Source organism: Otolemur garnettii, unplaced genomic scaffold (assembly GCF_000181295.1).
Source record: "Otolemur garnettii isolate 467f Iridium unplaced genomic scaffold, OtoGar3 scaffold00191, whole genome shotgun sequence".
Lineage (NCBI taxonomy): Eukaryota > Metazoa > Chordata > Mammalia > Primates > Galagidae > Otolemur > Otolemur garnettii.
In genome coordinates this window covers 2802978-2826914 of record NW_003852586.1, presented here as the reverse complement: position 1 = coordinate 2826914, position 23937 = coordinate 2802978, and the positions used below count along the sequence as shown (strand labels likewise).

The 23937-nt window shown below is 37.5% G+C and overlaps 1 protein-coding gene and 2 non-coding genes across 4 annotated transcripts in view; 2 read left to right on the top strand and 1 right to left on the bottom strand.

The window, feature by feature from the left end:
* Window positions 1–20158, bottom strand: part of UBA6 (ubiquitin like modifier activating enzyme 6) — a 70986-nt gene extending 50828 nt beyond the window's left edge. The window contains exons 1-6 of one of the 2 annotated variants that reach the window (XM_003800970.3): window positions 20045–20158; window positions 17388–17450; window positions 6728–6822; window positions 6198–6226; window positions 2282–2376; window positions 1691–1802 (exon numbers count right to left, since the gene is read on the bottom strand). In XM_003800970.3, the coding sequence (XP_003801018.1) occupies window positions 1691–1802; window positions 2282–2376; window positions 6198–6226; window positions 6728–6822; window positions 17388–17450; window positions 20045–20115 (465 nt within the window). In that variant the 5' untranslated portion in view covers window positions 20116–20158. The remainder of the gene's footprint in view (window positions 1–1690; window positions 1803–2281; window positions 2377–6197; window positions 6227–6727; window positions 6823–17387; window positions 17451–20044) is intronic. The other variant, XM_023507591.1, reaches the window with a different exon arrangement.
* Window positions 7954–8057, top strand: LOC111721850. The gene has a single exon (XR_002770854.1). It is a non-coding gene; the product is annotated as a small nucleolar RNA U13 (small nucleolar RNA).
* On the top strand, window positions 12496–12605 carry LOC111721853. Its single transcript, XR_002770857.1, has one exon. It is a non-coding gene; the product is annotated as a U6 spliceosomal RNA (small nuclear RNA).
* Window positions 20159–23937: the final 3779 nt, after the last annotated feature.

Here is a 23937-nt window from a genome sequence, read left to right as displayed (position 1 = left end):
TTCTATTTCCTGAAGTTCCTGGAGGTTTTATTTTAGTTTGTCTTATCCATTGACACTTACTCATGTTGAACGGCTTTTTCCTACTATTTTGGCTTGTGAACTCAAAGGAACTTTATATATTAGAATACACTGTGGCCTATTTGAGGGTATACTTCTCTGAAGTTTTTTAGTTATTTTTTTCTGTCTAGCAGTCTAGGGTTTGGCTATTATAGTACTACTTTTTGTGTTAAGTTCTCAGCTTGAGAATTTCCAGGCCACAAAGATTGCAAAGTTGATCTCCAAACCCGTGTGAGGGGAGAGTTATGGTAACGAATTTCCAGAGACCTTTATTCTTCATCCAGAGCTCAAGAGAAAACAGACAAGCTTCTTATTTTAATGGCAGATTATTCTAGCCCTCCCTTTCATTGATACTAAGTACAGCTCTCTGAGGTTCCAGCTTTATAATTCTCTAACTCATGAAGTCCCAAGTCTGCATCACCTTCTGTTTCTGTGTGACCATTAATTCCCAAGAACCTTGGATACTATGACAGGCAAGTCCTGTCCTTGAGAGACCAGAGACAGGGACAGGGCTGTCCTTCAGCTACCTGCTTATTATGGTTCCTGAATACTCCCATTATTTGGAGTTCAGACAGTCACTTAGAAGGAAGTCAGTTTCGCAATTTTAAGTGCTTGTGGCAAGATGGATCTGAAGTTATCTAGTCCAGAATAGAAGTATACACTGATTTTTAAATGGGTGATAGCATAATTTTATCACAGAAAATAAAATCAGGTGTCAACCTAGTCACTTTAGAATACTGAAGGTGTTGAAAAATTTTGTTATTATTTAAGGAACTATTATTACCTATAATACTGATGCATATATTTTACTTCCTTGTAAGTATATTATTTGCCCACTGCTTTAGGAAGAGCCAAATGTACTTTTCCACTCCTTTACTTTGAACTTGACAATGTAACTTGCTTTGGCCAATGGTATGTTAAAGGTAGTAATAGAGGTTGGAAATGTGCTTGAGTGGTTAGACTTTTCCTTTTGTGTTTCTGCTACTGCCATGAAAACATGAGCTGGCGGGCCTTCTGGTCACAGGAGCAAATTCCAGACTTCAAAGTTGAATCTGAGTTCAGTCTAAGAACCCCAAATGAAATGCAGATGCATAAGAAAGAAATTAAGTGCACATTACTCTAAACAACAGTTTGGGGTACTTTTTTATACATATTACTGAGAAAATGGTCAATTGATATAATTGGTTTATTAGTAGTTCCTATCTAGGAGAATTTGAACGGTATTATTCTAATAAAATTCCTCTTTTTTTTTTTTTGAGACAGAGCCTCAAGCTGTCCCCCTGGGTAGAGTGCCATGGCATCACAGCTTGTAGCAACCTCAAACTCCTGGGCTTAAGCAATTCTCTTGCCTCAGCGTCCCAAGTACTTGGGACCACTGATCTGCCACAACACATGGCTATTTTTTGATTGTAGTCGTCATTGTTGTTTGGCAGGCCCAGCTGGATTTGAACCCATCAGCTCTGGTATATGTGGCTGGCGTCTTAGCTGCTTGAGCCAAAGGCGCCCAGCCTCTAATAAAATTCTTGTAACTTGAAATTTTTTGTTGTGTTCCTCAAAAGATTAATTACATCATATCAATACTTAACTATCTGTCTTGGAATCTGTCAACAACAATACAAAATAGAGCACTAACCTGGTATTTATCTAAGAAGGAAAGATCTGTGGCCTCATTGAAGAGAACAGGAGATGACGTCACATGAACATAAGGATTTAGTTCTGCAATATGTTGAAGTACAGCTTCAGCCCTAAAAAAATAAATAACCTCCACTATTCTTTTGTTCAGTACACTCAATCTCCTGAAGTTGGATACGTTATTAATATCAGAAGAACCTGGCATGTTACATAATTTCAACAGAAATTTAAACTGCAGAAAAACCAAGACTTCTTTATCTTTAGAGATAACTATATGATCTTGAGATGTACTATTACATTCCACATTGATTGTATAGTAAGCTATATAATCTAATAGCGCCAAGCTCTGTAAGTTTAATAATTCAGAAATACAAAAGAACTTCTTTAGTAAGTTCAAAGAAATTCATTTCTAGATAGCAGGGTGAATGTGTCAAAAATTTCATAAGTAACAATAATTAATAAGCATATACCAACTCAGGGTAGTGTAAGTTTATGGTGATGAGTTAAACACTAGTATGCCAAATTCAGAAAATATTCTAAGTAATTGAGGGAGAAAAGTAAAAAATTTTTTAATACATCAAAATATCTTCACCTGTTTCTCTTATTAACAACATCATCTTCACAAAGAAAGAAGTTGGTTCCTAAATCCCATGCTTGGCATTTTTCGGTATCATGAATCGTAAGTGCCTTTAAAAAAAAGGAAAGTATCGATTGAAGTTAGGAGTAAGACAAGGGTGCTATCTCTGATATTATTTATACAATATTGGAAATATTATTCTGTGCAATTAGACAATGAAAAAGTAACCAGAGGCATTAAAATTAGAAAGGACATAAAACTAGAACTGGCATGACCAAATACATCTAAAAACCTCAATATGCTGATGCAAAAATTTTTAACATTAAGAGAATCAACATACAAAAATCCAGAAAATTCTCATAAACACATACTTTACAACAGTCCATCTTCCTTCAAGTAAGAAAGATAACTGACAAAGTAGAAAAAAAGTTTTCTAGCTTTCATCACGGGCCATAACAGTCCTTACAGAAGAAGGGGTAAGATATTTTGAATAAGATGTATAATGAAAAAGAAATGCACATGGCCCTTAAAAATATTTAAAGATATTCAATCTTGCTCAGGAATGAATCATCTGTTCTCAGTTGCTAGCCTAGCATGACAACATACTGATGTGCAGTGGCTCAACCTAAGTGGAGAGGAATTTGCAACTCTGGCAAAAAGACACATGCATTATCCTTTGACAGAGCAATCCTACTTTTATGACTCTATCCCAAAGACATGCTGAGAAAAATGACAAAAAGACATATGTACAAGGGTATTAAATGCAGCGCTATTTATATGCCGGAGGTGGGGGTTTCAAACCCAGCCCCAGCCAAAAACTGCAAAAACAAACAAACAAACAAACAAACAAAAACAATGAAATACATATTTATCACTATGGAGTAATCTCTAGGATAAGCTATTAAGTGATAAAAAGCAAAGTGGAGAATAGTAAGGCACTTGAACAAAGGCAAGAGGAAATACACACAACAAACAGCTGTGTATGTGCACTTGCTTATATTTAAAAACAAATGAAGAAAAAAGCGAATTTAAAAAAATAAATTAAAAAATTTAATAAGTAAAGGAGGGAGCAGAGTAGTGAGAAGTAAGACCTACCTTAAAATAGTTTGTTTTATAAATCTGGACTTTAATCATATAAAACTCACATAATAGTAAAATCAAATTTTAAAAAAAGCAGCCAGCTTATACTTATAATCCCAGCACTTTGGGAAGCCCTACTAAGAGGACTGCTTGAATCCAGGAGTTACTAACTAGCCTGAGCAACATAGCAAGACCCTGTCCCTATTTAAAAAAAAAAATGTAAAAATTAGCCAAGCATGGTGGCACATGCCTTTATTCCCAGCTACTCCTGAGGGGGAAGAATCACTTGAGCCCAGGAGCTGGACACTGCAATGAGCTATGATCAGGCCACTGCACTCCAGCATGGGTGACGAAGTGAGATCCTGTCTCTTAAAACAAACAACAACAAAAAACCTAAGAATCTAAAGAAAAAGGAATAAATGGACTAAACTGTTTATTGAGTTTGCTTCAGAGGAATTAAAGTAACTTTAAAAAAAAAAAGCAGTTATTTAGTCTGCCAAATCTAGATGGAATAAAAAAATAAAGATGAAAAAAAGTTTTAAATTCTTTTCAGTAACATTAATAATATTGAAATTAGTATTCTAAAGCTATTATACAGGTAAAATAAATGTAGAATAAAGCAAATAAGTAATTAATGTCATTAGGAACCAAGACACCTGCGGTAATAGAAAAAAGATACAAATATAAAATCAAACACAGAAATATCCTATAATCTAACATATGAATTAGAAACTTCAATAATACTTTATAATCCTAAACTTGACAATCAGAAATTTCAGTCTTTACTCATTATGAATGTTCTTGCTTTTTCCACCAAAAAGGCTTTATAAACAGTGATAAATACTACTAAAGTTTTGTCAAAAGGACTCAAAAATCTGAAAAAGATGCTAAAAACCAATGATAGAAAAATTTGAGCACCAGTTAAGATAAAAACTATAATGAATCACAACAAAACAAGTATGTTTAAATTCATGTGTTTATCTAATGTACATACACATACAAGTTCACTGGTCACTACTGGGGAATGATAAGAAACCACTTATTTTAAAAACTGGTGAATAAAGGGGGAAAATTAATTATCCTGCATTTTATACATGTACAATCTATACTTTCATGAAACTAATTGATGGATGGAATATTTTCTTTCCAAAATATTATTCCAACTAATAAAGAATGGCAAAATATCACTGCAGCCCTGAATGAAATCATGAATCTAGGTAATCACCACCAACAGTAATCACAAAAAGAGGGACAATAGAATATTACTGTTTACATTGTTTAGATGGGAAAACAGTATCAGCTATGAAAGCAGTCTTGACCCAAGACTGAATCAAAAGACTTGACAAATCTGAATTGACTCTGTGGCTATAACTATCAGTTGACAGGAAATACAGGGGTAGAGGTATATGAGAGGACTGATTGGCTTCTTTAACAAAAAAACTGCAACCAAAAAAAAAAAAAAAAACAGGGAAGGGAAATGTATAGATTAAAAAGGTAAAAAAAAGACACACATCAGTATATGAATTTTATCTGGACTTGGTTAGAATAAAACAAGCTTTAAAAAAATTCCTTAAGATAATTGGGAAAATTTGAATACTATTTGAGTTCAAACTTGGTGATTATGGTAGCCAGGCCTCTGTGTAGTCCCTCCCTTTGAGTACAGGTCTAGCCTGCTTCTGAGGTGAGTTTGCATAAGACAGGGCGGCCTGTCTTGTTAGCACACTCGCTCTCTCCTCACTTGCTCATGCTATTGAAGCAAGTGGCCATATGATGTGCGCTACAGACAGGGCCACATAGCAAGGAATTGATTGAGTGACTCTGGTCAAGAGCCAGTAGGGAGTGAGGTCCTCAGTCCAATACCCAAGTAAGCCTCCTATACAGACCATTCCCAGTCCAGCCTCATGACCATGCCAGGCCCTGCTAATACTTGGACTGCAGAATAAAAAAGATCTTTAAACAAGAGACAGCTAAGTCATGCCTGAATCCTGACACACAGAAACTGTGAGCTAATAAATGGTGTTTAAGTTAACTAACTGCTGGGGTAAATTGTTTTACATTCATAAGTAAATATAACAATACAATGATAGATTAATGACTTGTTACTTTTTAAATGTGAAAATGGTATTGTGATTAAGTTTTCAAAGGCACTCCTATTTTTTAAAAGATAATACTAAAATATTTAAGGATAATAATACAATATTTGAAATTCACATAAAAATAATTCGGCAGTTGAAGGCAGTGGGGAATGGGAAGAAGATAGAGAAAAGAACTGTGTCCATGAGCTAGGTATTAAAGCTGTGTGGATACATGGGGTTTTGTTAAAATATTCTTTCTACTACTGTGTATCTTAAAAATTTTCATGGTAATGGAAGTTAAAGTAATACTTTACTTTTCCATGGTAATGGTAATTAAAGTATTACTATACTTTTTTTTTTTTTTGCAGCTTTTGGCCAGGGCTGGGTTTGAACCCGCCACCTCCAGTACATGGGGCTGGCACCCTACTCCTTTGAGCCACAGGTGCTGCCTAGTATTACTATACTTTAATTACAAAAGGGTGGGTCAGGAAACTGGGATATTGTAGCTACAAGTCCCTTAATGAAATATTCATTACAAAATTTTACAAAGTCTTTACAAAATATTTCTCTATGTGTTAATATACAAATATAAACAATATTTAATATATGAGTTTATTAATTTCCCACATATGGGGATCTTTGGGATACCCTGTAAAACAATTCTGCTATTAAACGAAGACACAATTATTAAGCCAAAGTTTAAACAATATTACCACTACAAATGAGGGGGGGAAGCTTGTAACAAAATGTTTTTCTTAAGAAGGGTATTTACTCACCTTAATTCCTGCAAGAACAAGATTCTTTGCTATAAAAAAATGAAAAAGGAATAGCTTAATATTAGGAATGCATACTAGATGTCTTCATGGTACTTTTCAACTGACTAGATTTTAACTTTTTTACTACTCAAAAAGTGCAAGTTTTATAGTAAAAGGAAAAAATAAAAATTTGCATACTCATACCACTCCGAGATAACCACTCCTAAAATGTTAGTGTGTTGTTCTAGACACATTTTTATGAACATAAGATATGTATATATACTAACATAATGAATTAATGGATAAAGAGAATGATCATTAATAGCTATTAATATCACAAAAAGAGAAGCAATGAGAGTAATTATCACTTCTTTGTGGAAGAATATAACAGTATCAAGAAACAGTCTTGCCAAAACAATGAAAACTGAATTTGATCAAGGTTCTAGATCAAATTTCCTTTATAGGAAATACAAGGGGAAAAGTCAAATTCTTTCATTATCTTATGTTGCTCAAAAGTGTCACACAAAATTATGAATACAAATACTGCTTACCAATTTCCAAACCAAGACCACCCATACCACTTAAGAAAACATGGGACTTGGCCATCTTCTGCATTGCTGTGTCTCCAAGGACATACCTCTGTCGACTATATGTAAAACAAAATGAAAAATAAAAAATGATTTCATCAAAATTATAATAAATATCCTTAAAGTTGTTTGCAAATTAATGGCCTAAGAACTAGATATTGCCCACAAAATTATTGAGAATGATTTGTACAATGTTTAAACATTTCTGAATTAATTGCCAAATACATGAGGTATTTTGAAAAATTTCATGGTTTGGCACCATGATGCACATTCCCATAGGCAACAGGCAGACGGAATTGAACAAGAGCCGTCTTGTGAGATGGGAGTGTGTGCGTGGGGGGGGGGGTGTTGTGCACTCCAGACCCGACACTCAGTGCCTGCCTGCTCCTCTCCTTTACTGCCACAGGAGCCATCTCCACTTCACAACTTTCACTATGAACAGATTTTCTGAAGCAAATTCTGTTCTGAATTCTTAGAATTCAGATAAGTTAAAATTAAGCAGTTTCTGAATTATTATTTTAAATGTAAAAGCTAATTAAATATACAAAGAAACCCTATTAAGTTATGTACCCTAATAGTTACAAGGTAGTATCAGGGTGAGACTTTGAAAAAAATATACACTGGCAACATCAAAGTCAGATATATTATTAAAGTCAACAGCAAGAATTCATCAGAAAAACTAATGGGAAACCTGATGCTATCCTTAAAGATAATATAAACTCCAATGAATTCTAATGAGAATCCTTTGAAAGATGAGTTCAGTAAAATAATTTCAGAATGCCTTGGGTTACAAATATTTATTTTCAAAATTAACACATTTATTTAATAAATCTTTGTTTAGTTTCCATTATTTCAGCTTTTCATATTCAATATAAAAGCCTAAAAAGGAGTTTCTTATGTAGTCAGATGAATCTTTATATACTATTTAAAAGCCATCTGTCATTTCCTTCCTTGTTACCTAAAAAAGAAATCAAAAACATACAGATAATAAAACTAAAATTTTTTTTTTTAAATTGATATTCAAGATACCTGTTTTAGAAAGTAAGACTTGTCTTCTATGGTCTTATCACCCCTGTGTACCCCTAAACAACACACTGAAGTTTTGCCTGTTTTTAAACTTTACATGGATGGGATTACTCTGAATGTTTTCCATCTTAATTCTTTTGAGTAAAATTATATTTAAGATTTAGATCCCTTTATAGTTCACAAACATGATGATTGGGTTTTCACACTTATGTGTAAGATTTCCCTTCCTCAAATCTTGTTATGACATGGACACAATATCTGTTTAATGTGAGAAAAGCTTTTTAAAAAAGATTTATTTGTAATGGTCCATGCAGCTTGTCATTAATTTTCTTTTCTATTGTTATTCTACTACATTGTAATATTCTATTACAATAATATGCCATTATTTAGCTATTCTGCAATTTGTGACAGTTACCAATAATGGGGCTCTGGTCATTCTTGTAAATGTCTCCAGGTGCACACTGTAGCTGTTTCTCTAATGCATATTCTTAGGAGCGGAACTGCAGGATTAAAGAGTATGTATATCTTCAATTTTATTAAATAATGCCACACTGTTTTCCAAAGTAAATGTACCAATTTTCTCTATATGGCAGTATATAAAAGTCTCTGTAGTCTCACACTCTCACTCTGCAGGCCTGATCTTTAGAAGGGCCTACTTACGGAGTTAGTCCTTGCAAGGCAACAGTGAACTTGGCTTTTGGAATATTCCTTATGTTAATAAATCCACTCTTCTATTTTATTTTTTGCCAGTTATCTGAAATAATTCATTTTCAGATTTTTTCTAAAATATTCATGTAAATAATGTCATTGTTAAAAGTGTCTTACAATTTGATGAGAGTACTTTAATTTCCAATTTTGATTATGATTTTTTGACTTGTATCAATCCAAAGTATATTTTTATTATTTATTTATTTATTTATTTATTTAGAGACATAGTCTCATTTTGTCACCCACAGTAGAATGCTGTGGCATCACAGCTCACAGTAACCTAAAACTCTTGAGCTTAAGCGATTCTCTTGCCTCAGCCTCCTAAGTAGCTGGGGCTACAGGTGCCCACCACAACACATGGCTATTTTTTGATTGTAGTTGTCATTGTTGTTTGGCAGGCCTGGGCTGGATTTGAACCCACCAGCTCTGGTGTATGTGGCTGGCACCCTACCCGCTGAGCTATAGGCACCACATATATTTAAACTGTTAACTTTATGGGAAACTTTTAGTGACCTTTTGTGTTGACTTGTGGCTTAAATGTAATCTATGTAGATATCACAATCTGTACAATTTCATCCCTCGACATTTGAGAATTTCTTTGGTCAATTTTACAAACATTCCATGTGTTCCTGAAAAAAATGGATGCTCTACAGTTGGTAAAGACACAATGTTCTCAACTGTGAATCTGTTCCTCCTCTGTATCCCAGTACCTGAAGAGTACCTGGCAGGCAACAACAATAGCTAACACTTATTGAATCTGTACTACAAACGTGCACATGTTATTTTAAGTGTTTTACTTGTATTAACTTATTTAATCTTCACAAAATCTTATGGGGTAATTTCTAATATCACTTCCAGTTTTACAAGTCAAAAACCATAAACATGTAGAAATTAAGTGATTTACAAGCATTCAACCCAGGAAGTCTGCTTTGCACCCATGCCCATAACCACTATGTTACAATGCATACAGGTTAAGGAAGTTGAATCATTCCACAGGTTTATGAGAAAGAGGAGAAAAAGAGAGAGAAAACAATTAGTTCCATGACCTCTTTCCTACACTGATTCCCATTCCCCAAGGATAACCAGTCTCAGTCTTTTTGTCATTTCTTGTAATACTTACACCTTATTTCTACACAGCAGGTTTGTACTTGTACTTATTGCTCTTTTTCAGTTTTACATGTTATCTATTAACTTCCTACTAAGAAACAGGAATTTTCTGAAGTATAAATATGGTCAAATCATTCTCCTGCTTTAAAAACTCCAGTGTTTTCCTATTTTCCTTATAAGACAGTCTAATGACTCTTTACTATTGGTCACAAGGCCACCTGTGTAGTTCCTGCTTAGCTCTACAGCCTCATCTTACATCATCTTACTCCAAGTTCCAAGTGTACTAAAGGTTTTTGGTTGCCTACGATCTGTTTGGTCTTTAGAGTTTCACCTAGGGTGTTCTTCTCCCCTGATATTCTATGTCTGAATAGCTCCTACTCATCCTTTAAATCTCATTAGTTTCCCCTTGATGCTTCTCCTGATTCCCCTATCCTTTCTCAAAATGGTGTTGGACGATCTTTTATGTACATCCTTAACAGCCAATCTATTTTATACTTATCACAGAGTGCTTTCATTACTATGTTCAAAATGGTTTTTGTCTTGGTCTTGTCCTCATGATTTTTAAGATTACTTAGGCAAACAATGAATAACTCTGACATAAACACGGTTATAAATGCTAAGAGCAAACAGATAAACTAATAAAACTATAATAAGTGAACCAAGGTGCCATAGTTTGAATGTAAACCCAAAGTTCCTGTGTTAGAAACTTAAAACTCAATGCCATTGTGCTGGGAGGTGGCAACTATTGGGAGGTGTTTCAGTCAGGAAGCCCTGTGCTCCAGACTGGATGTCACTATTGCTGGAGTGGGTTTCTTATAAAAGCAACCACATATATGAAAAAGTGCTCAACATCACCAGTCTTCAGGGAAATGTAAAGCAAAACCACAATAAGACATAACCTCACACCTATGAGGATGGCCATTATTAAAAAAAAAAGTGTTGGCAAAGAGGTATAAAAACTGGAACCCTTGTGCACTGATGGTGGGAATATAAAATGGTAAAGCTGCTATTGAAAAGAGTAGGCCCCTCAAAAAATTGAAGCCATATTAATCGTTACCATATAATCCAGCAATTCCATTTCTGGGTATTTATCCAAAAGAAACGGAATCAAGATCTTGAAGAAGTATTTGTACTCCACATTGACTGCAGCATTATTCATAAAAGCCAAGAGGTGGAAATGATCTAAATGGCCACTGACAAGTAAATAAAGAAAATGTGGAATATACGTAAAATAGACATCATTCAGTCTTTAAAAAGGAAGAAACGCCTATCATATTGTACAACACGGATGACCCTTGAAGATACTGTGTTAAGTAAAATACACCAGTCTCAGAAGGGCAATTACCACGTGATTTCACTTATGTGAGTTGTTAATACTCAAAGTACCAAGCTTCCATAAAGAGAAACTAGAATGGTGGGTGCTAGGAGCAGGGAGGAAGGGAAACAGAGTTGCTATACTCTGGGCACAAAGTTTTTGGTCACCCAAGATGATAAAATTCTAGAGATCTGCTGTATAAAAACGTTCACAGAGTTAACAGCATAGGTAACCTTGAACAACACAGCTTGGCACTGCACAGATCTACTTATACATGGGTTTTTTCCAATAAATATACAGAAGAGTGCCTGGAGATTTGTGACCATTTGAAAAACTCAAACTGTGCAACCTAAAAATATTGAAAAAGTAATTATAAAAGGTAGGTATGTCATAAATGTCTAACATATTTGTAGATAGTGGTCTACTTTATAATTCCCTACCATAAAATACACACGCATTATGAAGTTAAAATTTATGAAAACATATGCACACAAACAGACTGTACACAGCACCATCTGCAGCTGAGGGAAATGTACAGACATAAGGCAGCAACATTAAAGCCTCAACTCAAAAAAAAAAAAAAAAGTCTCACTGCAAATAGTTCACTACGGAAAACACCACAGTATCTCACAGCTCCCTCCTGTGGCTGTCCTGGTGAGCTCCAGTCTTGCAGGGTATGACAGTGCTTAGCTTCAAACACTACATGACATCAATCACCTGTGCACAAGCAGTCAGTCCCTCTAGGAAACAGTACTACAGTAAAAAGTGATCTCCTGAGGCTCTTGCCTATTTTTTATGTGTTGAGTGGAACCCTCATAGAACCCATACCCAGTGCTGTCAGTGATACTGGGAGTGCTCCAAAGAAAAGGGTAAAAGTTACCAACACTGCAAAGAAAAGCTGAATTACTTCAAATGCAGACTTAGGTTTGTACTGTGGTTACCAGCCATTTCAAGGTAAATGGATCCAGCATAAGGACCATTGTAGAAAAAAAGAAATTCATGAAGCCATAGTTGCGGCTATGTCAGCCAGTAAGAAAACCCTGCACTTCTGTGAAAGACCTTTTTATTACATATTAAAAATGCAGCACTCATGTCGGTGGTGCAGGATTGCTATAAGAAAGGCATCTACTCTAATAGGATTCAAGAGAAAGCAAAGCCATTACATGACAACTTAAAGTTAAAGGATGGTGAAGGATCCAAAGCCAGCAAAAGATAGCTGGTAATTTCAGAAAGAAATTTGGCTTAAAAAACAAGATAACAGAAGTAGCGGCTTCTGCTGACCAAGAGGCAGCAACAAGTTTCTAGACATTATTAAGAAAATCATTGAAGAGAAAGGGTATTTGTCTAAACAGGTTTTTTAAGGCAGATGAAAATGCCATGTTCTAGAAAAAAAATGCCAAGAAAGGACATTTATTAGTAATGAAGAGAAGCAACTGCTAGGATTTAGGGCAGGAAGGAAGAGAATAGGTAACGTTACTTTTCTGTGCAAATGCAGTCAGATTTGGGATTAGGACTTTCCTCATCTACATAGCTGCTATCCCCACACCTTAAATCCTGGCAGCTGTCTTTGTCTGTAGCACTCACTTCAGCAACACATATACTCAAATTCCAATTTTGATACAAAGAAGATTAGCATGGCCCCTGTGAAAGGATGACACACAGATTCATGAAGCCGTCTTTGGCTGTAAAAGAAGGCCTAGACAATGGAAACCCTTTTTCTGAATTGGTTTCATCAATGTTTTTTTTTCCCCAGAACTCAGAAAGTGCCTTCCAAGTAAAAGGCTGCTTTTTAAAGTTCTTTTGGCAGGGGACAATGCCTTTGCACACTCAGAACCCCATGAGTTCAACACTAAAGGTATCAAAGTAGTCTACTTTCCCCAAGCACAAGGGCTCTAAACTGAGCATCTAAATCAGGGTGTCATTAGGACCTCTAAGTCTCATTACACATGGTCCTCTAGGGAAAGGACAGTCAGTGCTATGAAGAGACCCCCAATAGAGAGAACACCAAAAGGGCTGGAAGGGTCACTGAAGATGCTGTCAGTGTTACAGGAAAAGCTGTGAAAGCCATCAAGCCCCAAACAATTCCTGCTAAAGAAAACTGTTCAGATGTTGTACATGACTTCCCAGGACTTATGACAGAGCCAATCAAGTAAATTATGAAAGAGATTATGGGTATGGCAAAAAAGGTAGGGGTGAAGGGTTTCGAGTTACTAACCTCGGAGAAATTCAAGAGCTAAGAGACACCACACCAAAGTAACTAACAGAGGATGGCTGGATGGTGATTTGGTGCAAATGGACACTTCCACACCAGCCCCAGAAAATAAACTGGCACTACACAATTGGCGGAAGGATCCTGATTATACCGTGTTTCCCCAAAAATAAGACCTACCCAAAAAATAAGCCCTAGCAGGATTTCTATGCATTTGTTAAATATAAGCCCTACCCCATAATAAGACATAGTGATGGGTGTGGCTATGCAACGAATCTGCATAGCCACACCATGCATTTTGGCATGGAGTGGTAAGGAAGACTGGAATACCTTTTATCTGTCACAGCTCCTTTCTACAAGCCCAGCCATAGGCACTTGCGCCAGTGTGAGTGTGGTTACCACGAGAGCAGGCATCCTATTGTGCACGTGCAAACGGCTAGGGGAAAGGAGTTCACGCATCACTAGCCCCAGCCTCACTAACAAAGTCAGCTCCCCCTGTCAGGTTCCAGAAGAAGATGACTTAACTGTATTTGAATAAATGTAGATTATTGTATTATACTTAATAAAAATAAGACATCCCCTGAAAATAAGCCCTAGTGTGTCTTCTTGAGAAAAAGTAAATATAAGACAGTGCCTTATTTTCTGGGAAACACAGTATTTCCATGAAGTTACACAGCATGTACCTGCCTCTCAACATGAAGATAACGAGGATGTGAACTTTGGAAGATCCACTTTTATTTAATCAATAGTAAGTACTTTTTCTTCCTAATGATTTTAATATTTCCTTTTTTCTAGCTTTATTGTTACTTTGTTATAAACAAAAAAAGTAACATGCAAATACATGTTAATTGTTTACGTTAAGTGACTATGTTAGTTGTAAGGTTTCTGGTGAACAGTGGACTGACTATTAGTAAAGTTCTCAGGAAATCAAAAGTCACACGTGGCTCTTCGACTACATGGGGGTTGGTGCTCTAATTTCAGCAATGTTTAAGTGTCAACTGTGCTTTAATATACTTAAAAATTTGTTGATACTATGGAATTCATGCTATGTGTTTTTACTATGATAACAATCTTTTTTTTTTTTTTTTTTTTTGGCCAAGGCTAGGTTTGAACCTGCCACCCTCAGCATATGGGGCCACGCCCTACTCCTTGAACCACAGGCACTGCCCTACAATAGCAATCTTTTAAAAATTTAAGTTGGGGACCATGCTTTTTTAAAAGTCAAGGTCTTGCTAAGTTGCCCAGGCTGAATCTGAACTGTAGAGCCACAAGGTCCTCCTGCCTCAGCCTTCTGAGTAGCTTGGGACCACAGGCATGAGCCACTACATCTAGTGGGGACCACATTCTAAATGATTCTTTAAATTTTAGCATTTGGACTTACATTAAGAGACAAAATGGTCAGAAATAGGCCTGTGTGAAAAAGAATGAACAGAAACAAGAACTTACTGGAATCTAACTTTTCACTACCTTAACTTCATCTAGCTTACTCCTGAATCTACCTCCCTAAGATAGTAAGAGGTTAAGGAGCTTCACTTCATGTTTTGCCCCAAAAATAAATCATTGCTCAAAGTCCTAAACCTAATACTAGTTCCCATTAAACAGGAGACATATTTAAAATTATAAAAGAAAAAAAATCTACCAGATCTTCAGATTTAGTCACTAAATAATAAAAAACTCCAAATAGTTGCTAAAAATAAATCTATATTTTTAAAATCTAAGAAAATAAAAGCTGTTTTGTGTGAAAAAGTTCAAATTTTGGCCTTTGTAATATACAAATTTCTTTGGATTTTTAGTAAGAAAACTTAAATAAGTAGTAATTGTTGAAGGATTCACTAATAGGACCACACAAATTCCTGGCTGATCATTTATTATTTTTTCTTGATTCATGAACTATGACAAATTCTTAAGAAATAGAATTTAAATAAGCATAAGTATACTGGTAAATAGCTACAAGATGTTTTCAACAAGTCATACAACCAAAATGCAAACAACTACACCAAAAAATACTCTGACAGGTAAAAGAAAATAGCCAACCTCTAATAATAACAGCTATTAACTTTCAGTCAAGCAAACTGCTGTCTACAGGGTGTCCCAAAAGGTGCCCATAAAGTCACCATGCATAGGAAAAATGGGATACCTTTATTTACAAAATATTTATTTCAAAAGATTCTCTAATTTAGCCATCTCTTTGTAAAATTTTATAATGAATATTTTGAAAATATAGGTACATTTAGCTACCATTTCCCATTTTCCACATACATGGTAATTTTATGGCTGACAATTTTGGGACCTGGATTTACTTAGCATTGAAAATGAAAAATTTAGCTGGGCATGCTTGGCTCACATCTGTAATCCTAGCACTCTGGGAGGCTGAGGCAGGTGGATTGCCTAAGCTCACAGATTTGAGACCAGCCTGAGCCAGAGAGAGACCAGTTGGGGGTTGTGGTAGGTGCCTGTAGTCCCAGTTATTTGGGAGGCTGAGGCAAGGGAATCACCTGAGCCCAAGTGTTCGAGGTTGCTATGAGCTATGACATCATAGCACTCTACAAAGGGTGACAAAATGAGATTGTCTCCAAAAAAAAAAGAAAGAAAGAAATCAAAAAATTTAGTCACTGGCCTACTGAAAATTATGTTTTTTTCCTTGTTTTTTGTTTTTTTGAAACAGTCTCATTATGTCACCCTCAGTAGAATGATGTGCTGCCACAGCTCATAGCAACCTCAAACTCTTGGGCTTAAGTGATTCTTTTGCCTCCATCTCCCAAGTAGCTGGGACTACAGGTGCCCACAATGCCTGGCTATTTTTTTATTTTTCAAATTTATTTTATTTATTTCTTTTTGAGACAGAGCCTCAACCTGTTGCCCTGGGTAGAGTGCCATGGCATCACAGCTCACAGCAACCTCCAACTCCTGGGCTTAAGCGAGTCTCTTGCCTCAGCCTCCCAAGTAGCTGGGACTATAGGCACTTGCCACAACACCCTATTTTTTTTTGGTTGTAGTTGTCACTGTTGTTTGGCAGGCCCAGGCTAGATGCAACCCACCAGCTCTGGTGTATATGGCTGGCCCCTTAGATGCTTGAGCTACAGGTGCTGAGCCAACGCCTGGCTATTTTATTTTGTTGTTGTTGTAGTTGTCATTGTTGTTTAGCAGGCCTGGGCTGGATTTGAACCCGCCCGCCCCAGTATATATGGCTGGTGTCCCAACCACTGAGCTACACAGGCACTGAGCCAAAAGTTATGTTTTTAAAATCAGAATTAAAAGGTTGAAGGGATATTTAAAAAGTTTCACAAGAAATATACCTACATAATGAGTAAAATTAGCCCATAACATCCCGAGAAATTGCCATTTGTAATTCCAAGAACATGACAAAGAGGACAAGAATATAATTCCCAGGTCAAAAATCCAACGTTAAGATGACTCCTAAAGTAAATTTTATAATCAGGAAGACTACCTGCAAAATTATTTTCACATAAGGAAGATTAAATGTTAGACTCAACATATTAAGTGATGTACATCAACTCCCAATAAAGAACTCATTATCCACTCTGTACTCCCCTAGAAAAACATAAGGAGGAATTAAAAATAAACAGTAAGCTTATCTTTTCAAATTCTACCAACATAAAATGTATTTTTCCTGGTTATATATAGAGGAGATCTAATAACTTTTAAATTCAGACTATGCTGTCTTTCATATAAACTCCAATCATTTAAAAAATTTTCTTAGGAGTGACATCAATGTATACGTTTTAAATTTTTCTTTAATTATTGAAAAAAGTATTCTGATTTCATGAATAGTGATTAAAAAGTCCCACTAAATTCCATTCCAATCACAACTCTTCAATCATACAGTATTTCTCGACTGTCTACAAATTACAAATAGGCAATGTTTTAATGAGATTACACTGAAGTAATCATATTCTCTAGCTGCTACTGGATGACTAAATGAAGTAAAAATGATTGTTTTTCATGAGACTCTTGCACTATCAAGAACATAAATATGTGTTATTGTCCAAAAACAAGAGGTAAATTTTGTAGAGGATAGCAAAATCCTTCTTATCACCTAAATCTAAAGCAACTGGGTTTTAAATATTATTAGAGCTTCCAGATTACAGTGTGAGGGGGGAATAAATCTGTGAAACCCTACTTTTAACATGAGAGAAACTCTTAGGAAAGATATTTATGTAGATGTATATACATATATATATCTATGTATATATTTTTACATAAACTGAAATAAATTTCAGTTTCCACGAGGTTCTTACCTGTATAATGCATCATCAATCTCCACAGATTCTGCGGACATGATGGGCAGATTTTTATTTGTACTGGGGATAAAGAAAAAACTTGTAAGAGCAAGTATGGTTATTATTCACATTCTATAATATTTGATGACACATGGGATCAGATTCACAAGTTACTAAAAGATTTTACAAACCAAATACATGCCACTTTAGATTTTTAAAACGCTTTGAAATTAAATCACTGATTCCTTGCCCTGTCCTGTGTATACTAGAAGACTATAAAGCCCATGGTTTTATTCTCACGTATTATTTTATCATTGCTACATATATTCTGATGAATCCATATTTCAGCAATTTTGTTCCATGAACCTCTATATATACTTTCCTTAGATACTCCTTCAGTCCCACAGAAGTCACTCTGTATTGATACCTAACCTTATTTCTCCATATTCGATCTCTCCTCTGTCCCCAGATTCTATACACTTGCCAGAATAATAACTCTATTCTGGTGTCTAAATAGCATCACTGACTACTGCCACTCTCCCAGCTCAGTTTGTGGTACTACCACTTTCCCAGTGGGGCTTGAAATGTAGATATCTCATTACCTAAATTCTACCTTCACTTTCTCCACCTGTGAGTCCTGTTTACTCTCCCTTCAAAAGAGATATCAAACCTTATTACTCCTCACTACTTCAATCAGTACAATCTCAAACCATCATCACATTTCACCTGAACTACTTCAAAGACCTAACTACTATCCTTATTTCCAGTTGTCCTTCCTTTAGTTTTTCTTCACATATCAGCCTAACATCTTAAAATGTAGTCAGAAATTATTCGACTTAGAACTACCCTACTCTTAAAATTCAAACACCTTAACATGCTTTAAAGGCCTCTGTGTTGTCTCCCAATTACCTCTCCAATTTCAGCTCCCACCACTCTCACTTCTTGCTGTCTCCAACCACACTGTCCTTGCCTGATGTTCCTCAAAAGGGCAAGCTTGCTCTCACTTTAGAGTTTTTACACTAGTCCTTCTGCTTGGAGAGTTCTCCCTTCATGTATCAGAATAGTTGACTTCTTATCAATTACACCTCTATTAAAATATTGCCTTACAAATACTACACAGATCATTCCTGATCAGCTACCAATAAATGGCTCTTATCCTTAAGTCAATGCTTAACTCATTTACTTGCTGTCCGAATTTCTTCAAATCACTTATCATTAACCGTTCACTGCCCGCCCTCGCCCTCCACCTCCCAACAGAACCTATGGCCTTTAAGAGCTCACTACTGCATTCCAAATACCTAAAACAGTGACATACACGGTTTTAAGTGCTTTAGATGTACTAACTCAGCTAACTGCTACAACCTATGAGACAGGCACTATTGCCATCTCTAAGGAAGAGGAAAAGCCTGAGGCTGAGAGTTTAACTTAAATTAACTTGCTAAGGTCACAGAAGCAAGTACATGGCACACTAAAATCTGAATACAAACAATCTAGCTCTTAGCTACCACATCGTACTTGTCCACAGCCTCTCATAAAGGAACCAAATAAAAATATCTGTTGAAAGAATAGATTTTAGGAATTTAAAAAAAGGATAAATATACTAGTGTAATAAGGTATACTTATTATGTTAATGTATTATTTACAATAGTGTCCTCCAATTTTTTTCACGGAATGACATACAAAAAAATGATACTGTAGGAAACACTGAACTCGGAAGCAGCCCGTGGCTTCTGGCCTCTGCCACTCCGAGAGGAAAACATCGTCCCAGCAAAGGTGCAAACTGTTCCAGGTTCTGGGAAGCTCTGTCAATCACAGGATTATGAAAACATGTGGCAACGCAAAATTCAGCTTTGGAAGCCAATTTTTTAGGCTTGGCATTGACAAGCCAAAGGACTTGTAAATACAGGTAATTAAAATGTTATCACTTATCTTACCAAACAGTGGCTGGCATCATCAAATGGTCTCAGCTTCTACATAATTAAGGGAATAACTATCACAAAAACTCCTGACGGCAACTATGAGAGCAAAGCAGTAGACAGTTGCTGCCACTGCACGTATGACTGGCACTTTTCAGAAAGTTCTGCCTCATTGGAATGTTTCAAGAACATTTAAAAACACTAAGGTCCCTGAGCAGCCCGGTGCACGTGCGGCCAACTCCGCGGCGCTGGCAGAGCTGGGGGCGCCTCAGTCAAGACACTGGCGGAAGCCACAGGTTCGCGGGCGCCGCAACCCGGCCGAAACCCGCGCACCCAGCACTGTCTGTGCGTATCCAGACAGCGGACAGAGCAGCTTCTCCTTTTCTAGCCGAGACCACCGAAAGGGGAATTACTGAGCAAGACACCGCTAAGGCCCAGCCCCATCTACCCCGACTCTGCAGGGCCGGAGTGGCGTGAAGGGGAAACCTGGGCTCAGATCCGGAGGTGAAAGCTGTGCCAGGGCCACCTCCCGGTGCCTCCCCGAAGCGGTCGGATGCGGGCACCGGAGGCCGAGCGCCGCGCTCGCAGCTGCCCCCGACAGGAAGTAAGCGGCCCGCGTCCGGGGACCCCAACCGGAACCCAAAGTCGCTGCAGGAGCGGGAAGTAGACTTTCCTGCAGAGGCCGGCCCGCAGGGAAAGCAGAAGCCGGAGCCTGCCGCCGCCGCCTGTCGCCTTTCCTTGCCCATATCGACCTCTCACCTGCCCGTCCCCCAGGAAGAGCAGGACGCCCCTTCACCCTTAGGGGCGGGCACCGGCACAGATCCCGCCATTGTCGCCCGAGTAGCTGCCGCTGGCCAAGGGAGGCAGTGAAGGGGGGGGTGGGGTTGTGGGGGGGGGTCAAGGGGCGGGCGTGACGTCGCCAGAGGGGCGGAACTGATGAAGCGAGAGCCGGGCAGCATCTTCCCGTCAGCCCTAGCGGCACCCTAGGTTCCGGTTGGGCGTTGCCGCGGGGCGGGGCCAGTGGGATGCAGACGCGGTTTACAGCGGGCCTTCTATTTATCGCGCTTAACGAATAGTCCCCGTCAGTATCTTGGGGCATTCTCAGATTTAACAGAATCGTGTAATTTTCTAGAACTATAGGAGACGTCGGGTCGTCCAATCTGGTTCTTTCATTTTTTGAGTGCGAGAAAGGAACTTCTTAATGGTACGCGGCTCCAGGACAGCTCAGCTCTTTCTTATTCCTTGACTCCCACGCTTTCTTAGAAAATCTGTAGTTGGGCACAGTAACATTAGAACTTGTATTTCCTTGTAGGAGTGGATATTTGACGAAATGACTGCAAGATTTTAAAAATTAGCATATACCTTCATTTTGTGTATCATATAATTTTCAGTAAGGTATAATATTTTTACTTAAATAAAATTTCTACCTCTCTCATATAGAGAAAGAATCTAGAGATTACAAATGTATAGGGGATTCAATGTGAGAGAAATTCTTTATTGCTGACTTTGAAGCGGAAAGAGCATATGGCTGCCCGATGGAGGTGGGTAATGGGAGAGCAGGAGGCCCGGGAGGCTGCGCCCAACTGGCCAGGGCAGGTGACACGACAGCACGAAATCAGTCACCAAAAGGAAAAAGCAGCAGATTTGGGAAATATTTTGTAAATTAAATCAAATGGACTTGTTGATGTACCAGAAATAAGATACCAGTGAAAGGTAAATACGGGCTTGAACAAAGAAGGTGGATGTGGGTGCTTTTACCAAGAAGAGAAGAATAGATAAGAAAGAAGTTTAAATGAGAAATAAATATTTAATTATAACATAAAGACTTACAGAGTTTAAAATTCCTAATAGATAAATTTGTACCTATGAATCAGGAGAAATTTGTATCTATGAATCGGTAGCACATGAAAGATGTCTGAGCTAAACATATAATTATGTATATACACACAGAAGTTGGTGATATCCTCAAGGAGGAAAAGAGACAAACCAAGAAACCCTAAGTATGAGCCCATATAAATGTTAGGTAGATGAAGAGGAGTGAAAAATGAGAGAAAGAACTGCTAGTGAGGTAACAGGAGAACTGAGAGGGGATGGTCTCACAGAGGGGAGTGGATAGGTGCAGGTTTATCACTGTCCGATTCCAGTGGGTACTGACACTGGACTTTTTCTTCCAGCTTCTGCCACTTCTCAGAGTGTAAAGAAAAACTCTTCCTCCTCTTTAGTGGAATTAGAAACATACTAGACCAATGAAAAGGGAGATTTTCATACAGGCATCATTCAGATGGGTGCTGAATGCTGTTTTAGTACAATGACTATTTTCATGAGTGATCAATGGATGATGTGCAGATACCTGAAAATGGAAACATCACTGTACAGTGATAAGAAAATTAGCAATGGGACTTCTTAGGGAGGGCATTATGATTTACTTGAACTGGCCCCCTTAGACATTGTTACAGACTGAATATTTATGTCCCTCTAAATTCATCTGTTGAAGCCCTAACCTCTAATATGATGCTATTAGGAGGTGAAGCCTTTGGGAGATAGGATTAGATGAGGTCATGATGGTGAGACCCTCATGATGGTATTAGTACCCTTATTTTTTTAAAAAAAGACTGGAGCTTGCTGTCTTCCTCTTCCCCCCCTCCCTCCTCCTCTTTCCCCACTCTTCCCCCTCCTGCTGTCTGCTTAATGTGCTGTCTGAAAATTTGGAGGAAGCCCTTCTCCAGAAACCAGCCATTATGGCATGCTGACCTTGGACTCCCAACCACTTCATTCTTCACCTGGATGTGGTGCAAGTGAAGGTGTAAAGAGCTCCTCCACCTGAGCTCCTTACAGAAGGAGTAATTACAGTAAGCCCAGGACAAAGCTAATCTCCATTAGCTTTGATGATAGGGTTATCTTTGGTGATCTCGAGAAGAGATTCAGTGAAGTAGTCATGGCAGGATCCAAGTTAACAGAGATTGAGGATTAAAAGGAAGGTGAAGAATTATCAGGTGTGACAACTCTTGAGAAGTTTTCTGGATATGAGAGTATAGAAATGGATAGTGGGAGTGAAGCTGAAATTGAATATATGGTTGAAAAAGATTTTTTAAAGATTCAAAATAACAGGGCATTTTTATATGCCAGAAGGAATGGTTTAGTAGAAAGGGTGAGGTTAATTAGTATATTAGTTTTCTGTTGCTGCCTAATGAATTGCCACAAACTTAGTCACTTAAAACAACACACATTTATCTCTCAGCTTCTGTGAGAAAGGAGCCTATGCATGGAACTGGGTCCTTTGCTCAGGTCTCACCAGCTAGAATCAGGGTGCTGGCCAGACTGGGCACATCCCTGGAGGCTTCAGTAAAGAATTCACTTCCAATCTTATTCTGGTTGTTGGTAAAATTTATTTCCTTACATCTGTACAACTGAGGTTCCCAGCTTCTTATTGGGTATTTAACAGAGGTTACCCTCAGGTCCTACCTAGAGCAGTGTCTTTCAACCTTTTTTATCTCATGGCACGCTTGAATTATGTTGATTTTTTTTTTTAAGTAAAAAAACAGAATGTACATACCGCTTTGAACTTCTTTCAAAAATAATTTAATGATCTTTAAAATTTTTTGCAGCACACTTAAGATCCTCTCATGGCACACAGGCAAGCCGCGGCACACTGGTTAAAAATCACTGCCCACAGTTCTTCACCACATGACTCTCTGCAAAGGCAGCTCACATCAGGACTGTTTACTTGTTCAAGAGCAGGAGGATTTCTTTCTTCAGTTTGCGAAGATAGTATCTTATATAATATAATCACAGGACTGACATCCTACCCCCTTTGTTTTATAATGTAACCTAATTAAGGAAAGACATTTTATTAATTTGACATAGGTAATGTGTGGTTGGAAGCAAGTCATAGGTTCCAGAGGATGGGCTTATGCTTACTGTGCCGTGTTGGGGCCACCTCAGGGTACATGTGATGAGGACTAGGGGAACTTTTTACTGATCAGCTTCTGTGCACTTTGGGCCTTTCCCTTACTGATCATACCATATATCTGGACAAGTCCGTTTTATGACATGAACTCTTTCCCTACCCTTTCCTGTCACTATGCCAGGTGAGTAAGTACAAGTGGATATTTTATATAGAGCTATGCCTAGAAGCTTACTTTAATGGTTACTCATGGCTTAAATAGGTATAAAAGTTGACCAAGAACCACATAATATCCTTCTAGAGTCAATCTAAAGGTATCTTTAATTCAACTTGCCCTTGCCTGGGTCACAAAGATTTCCACAGGCGTTCCAGGACTACCTCTGAGAGCAAGTGTGACAAAGTAGGAGTAGAAAGAGAGATTCTTAGCCAACTGGTATTAAAATATCTTAGTTCTGCTAATTTTATAAAAACACTGTATAATAATGTCTTCTCCAGGGCCTTGGGAGTGGGCTAGATAAGTGAGAAGCTTTGAAGTTGAACTTCATGACCTTTATAGGAAGTCTACCTCAAGTTACCATTTATTTATTAATTTACCTGACAATTATTGTCTGAATCTAAAATAATGGCCAGAATTTTAAAAACTTAAGAAAATTTATTGCCCAAAGGACTAATTACACAGGGCATCCCCAAAGTTACCTTACTTAGGGAAGTGGAAGATTATAGCTAAATATGTCTTTATTTACAAAAT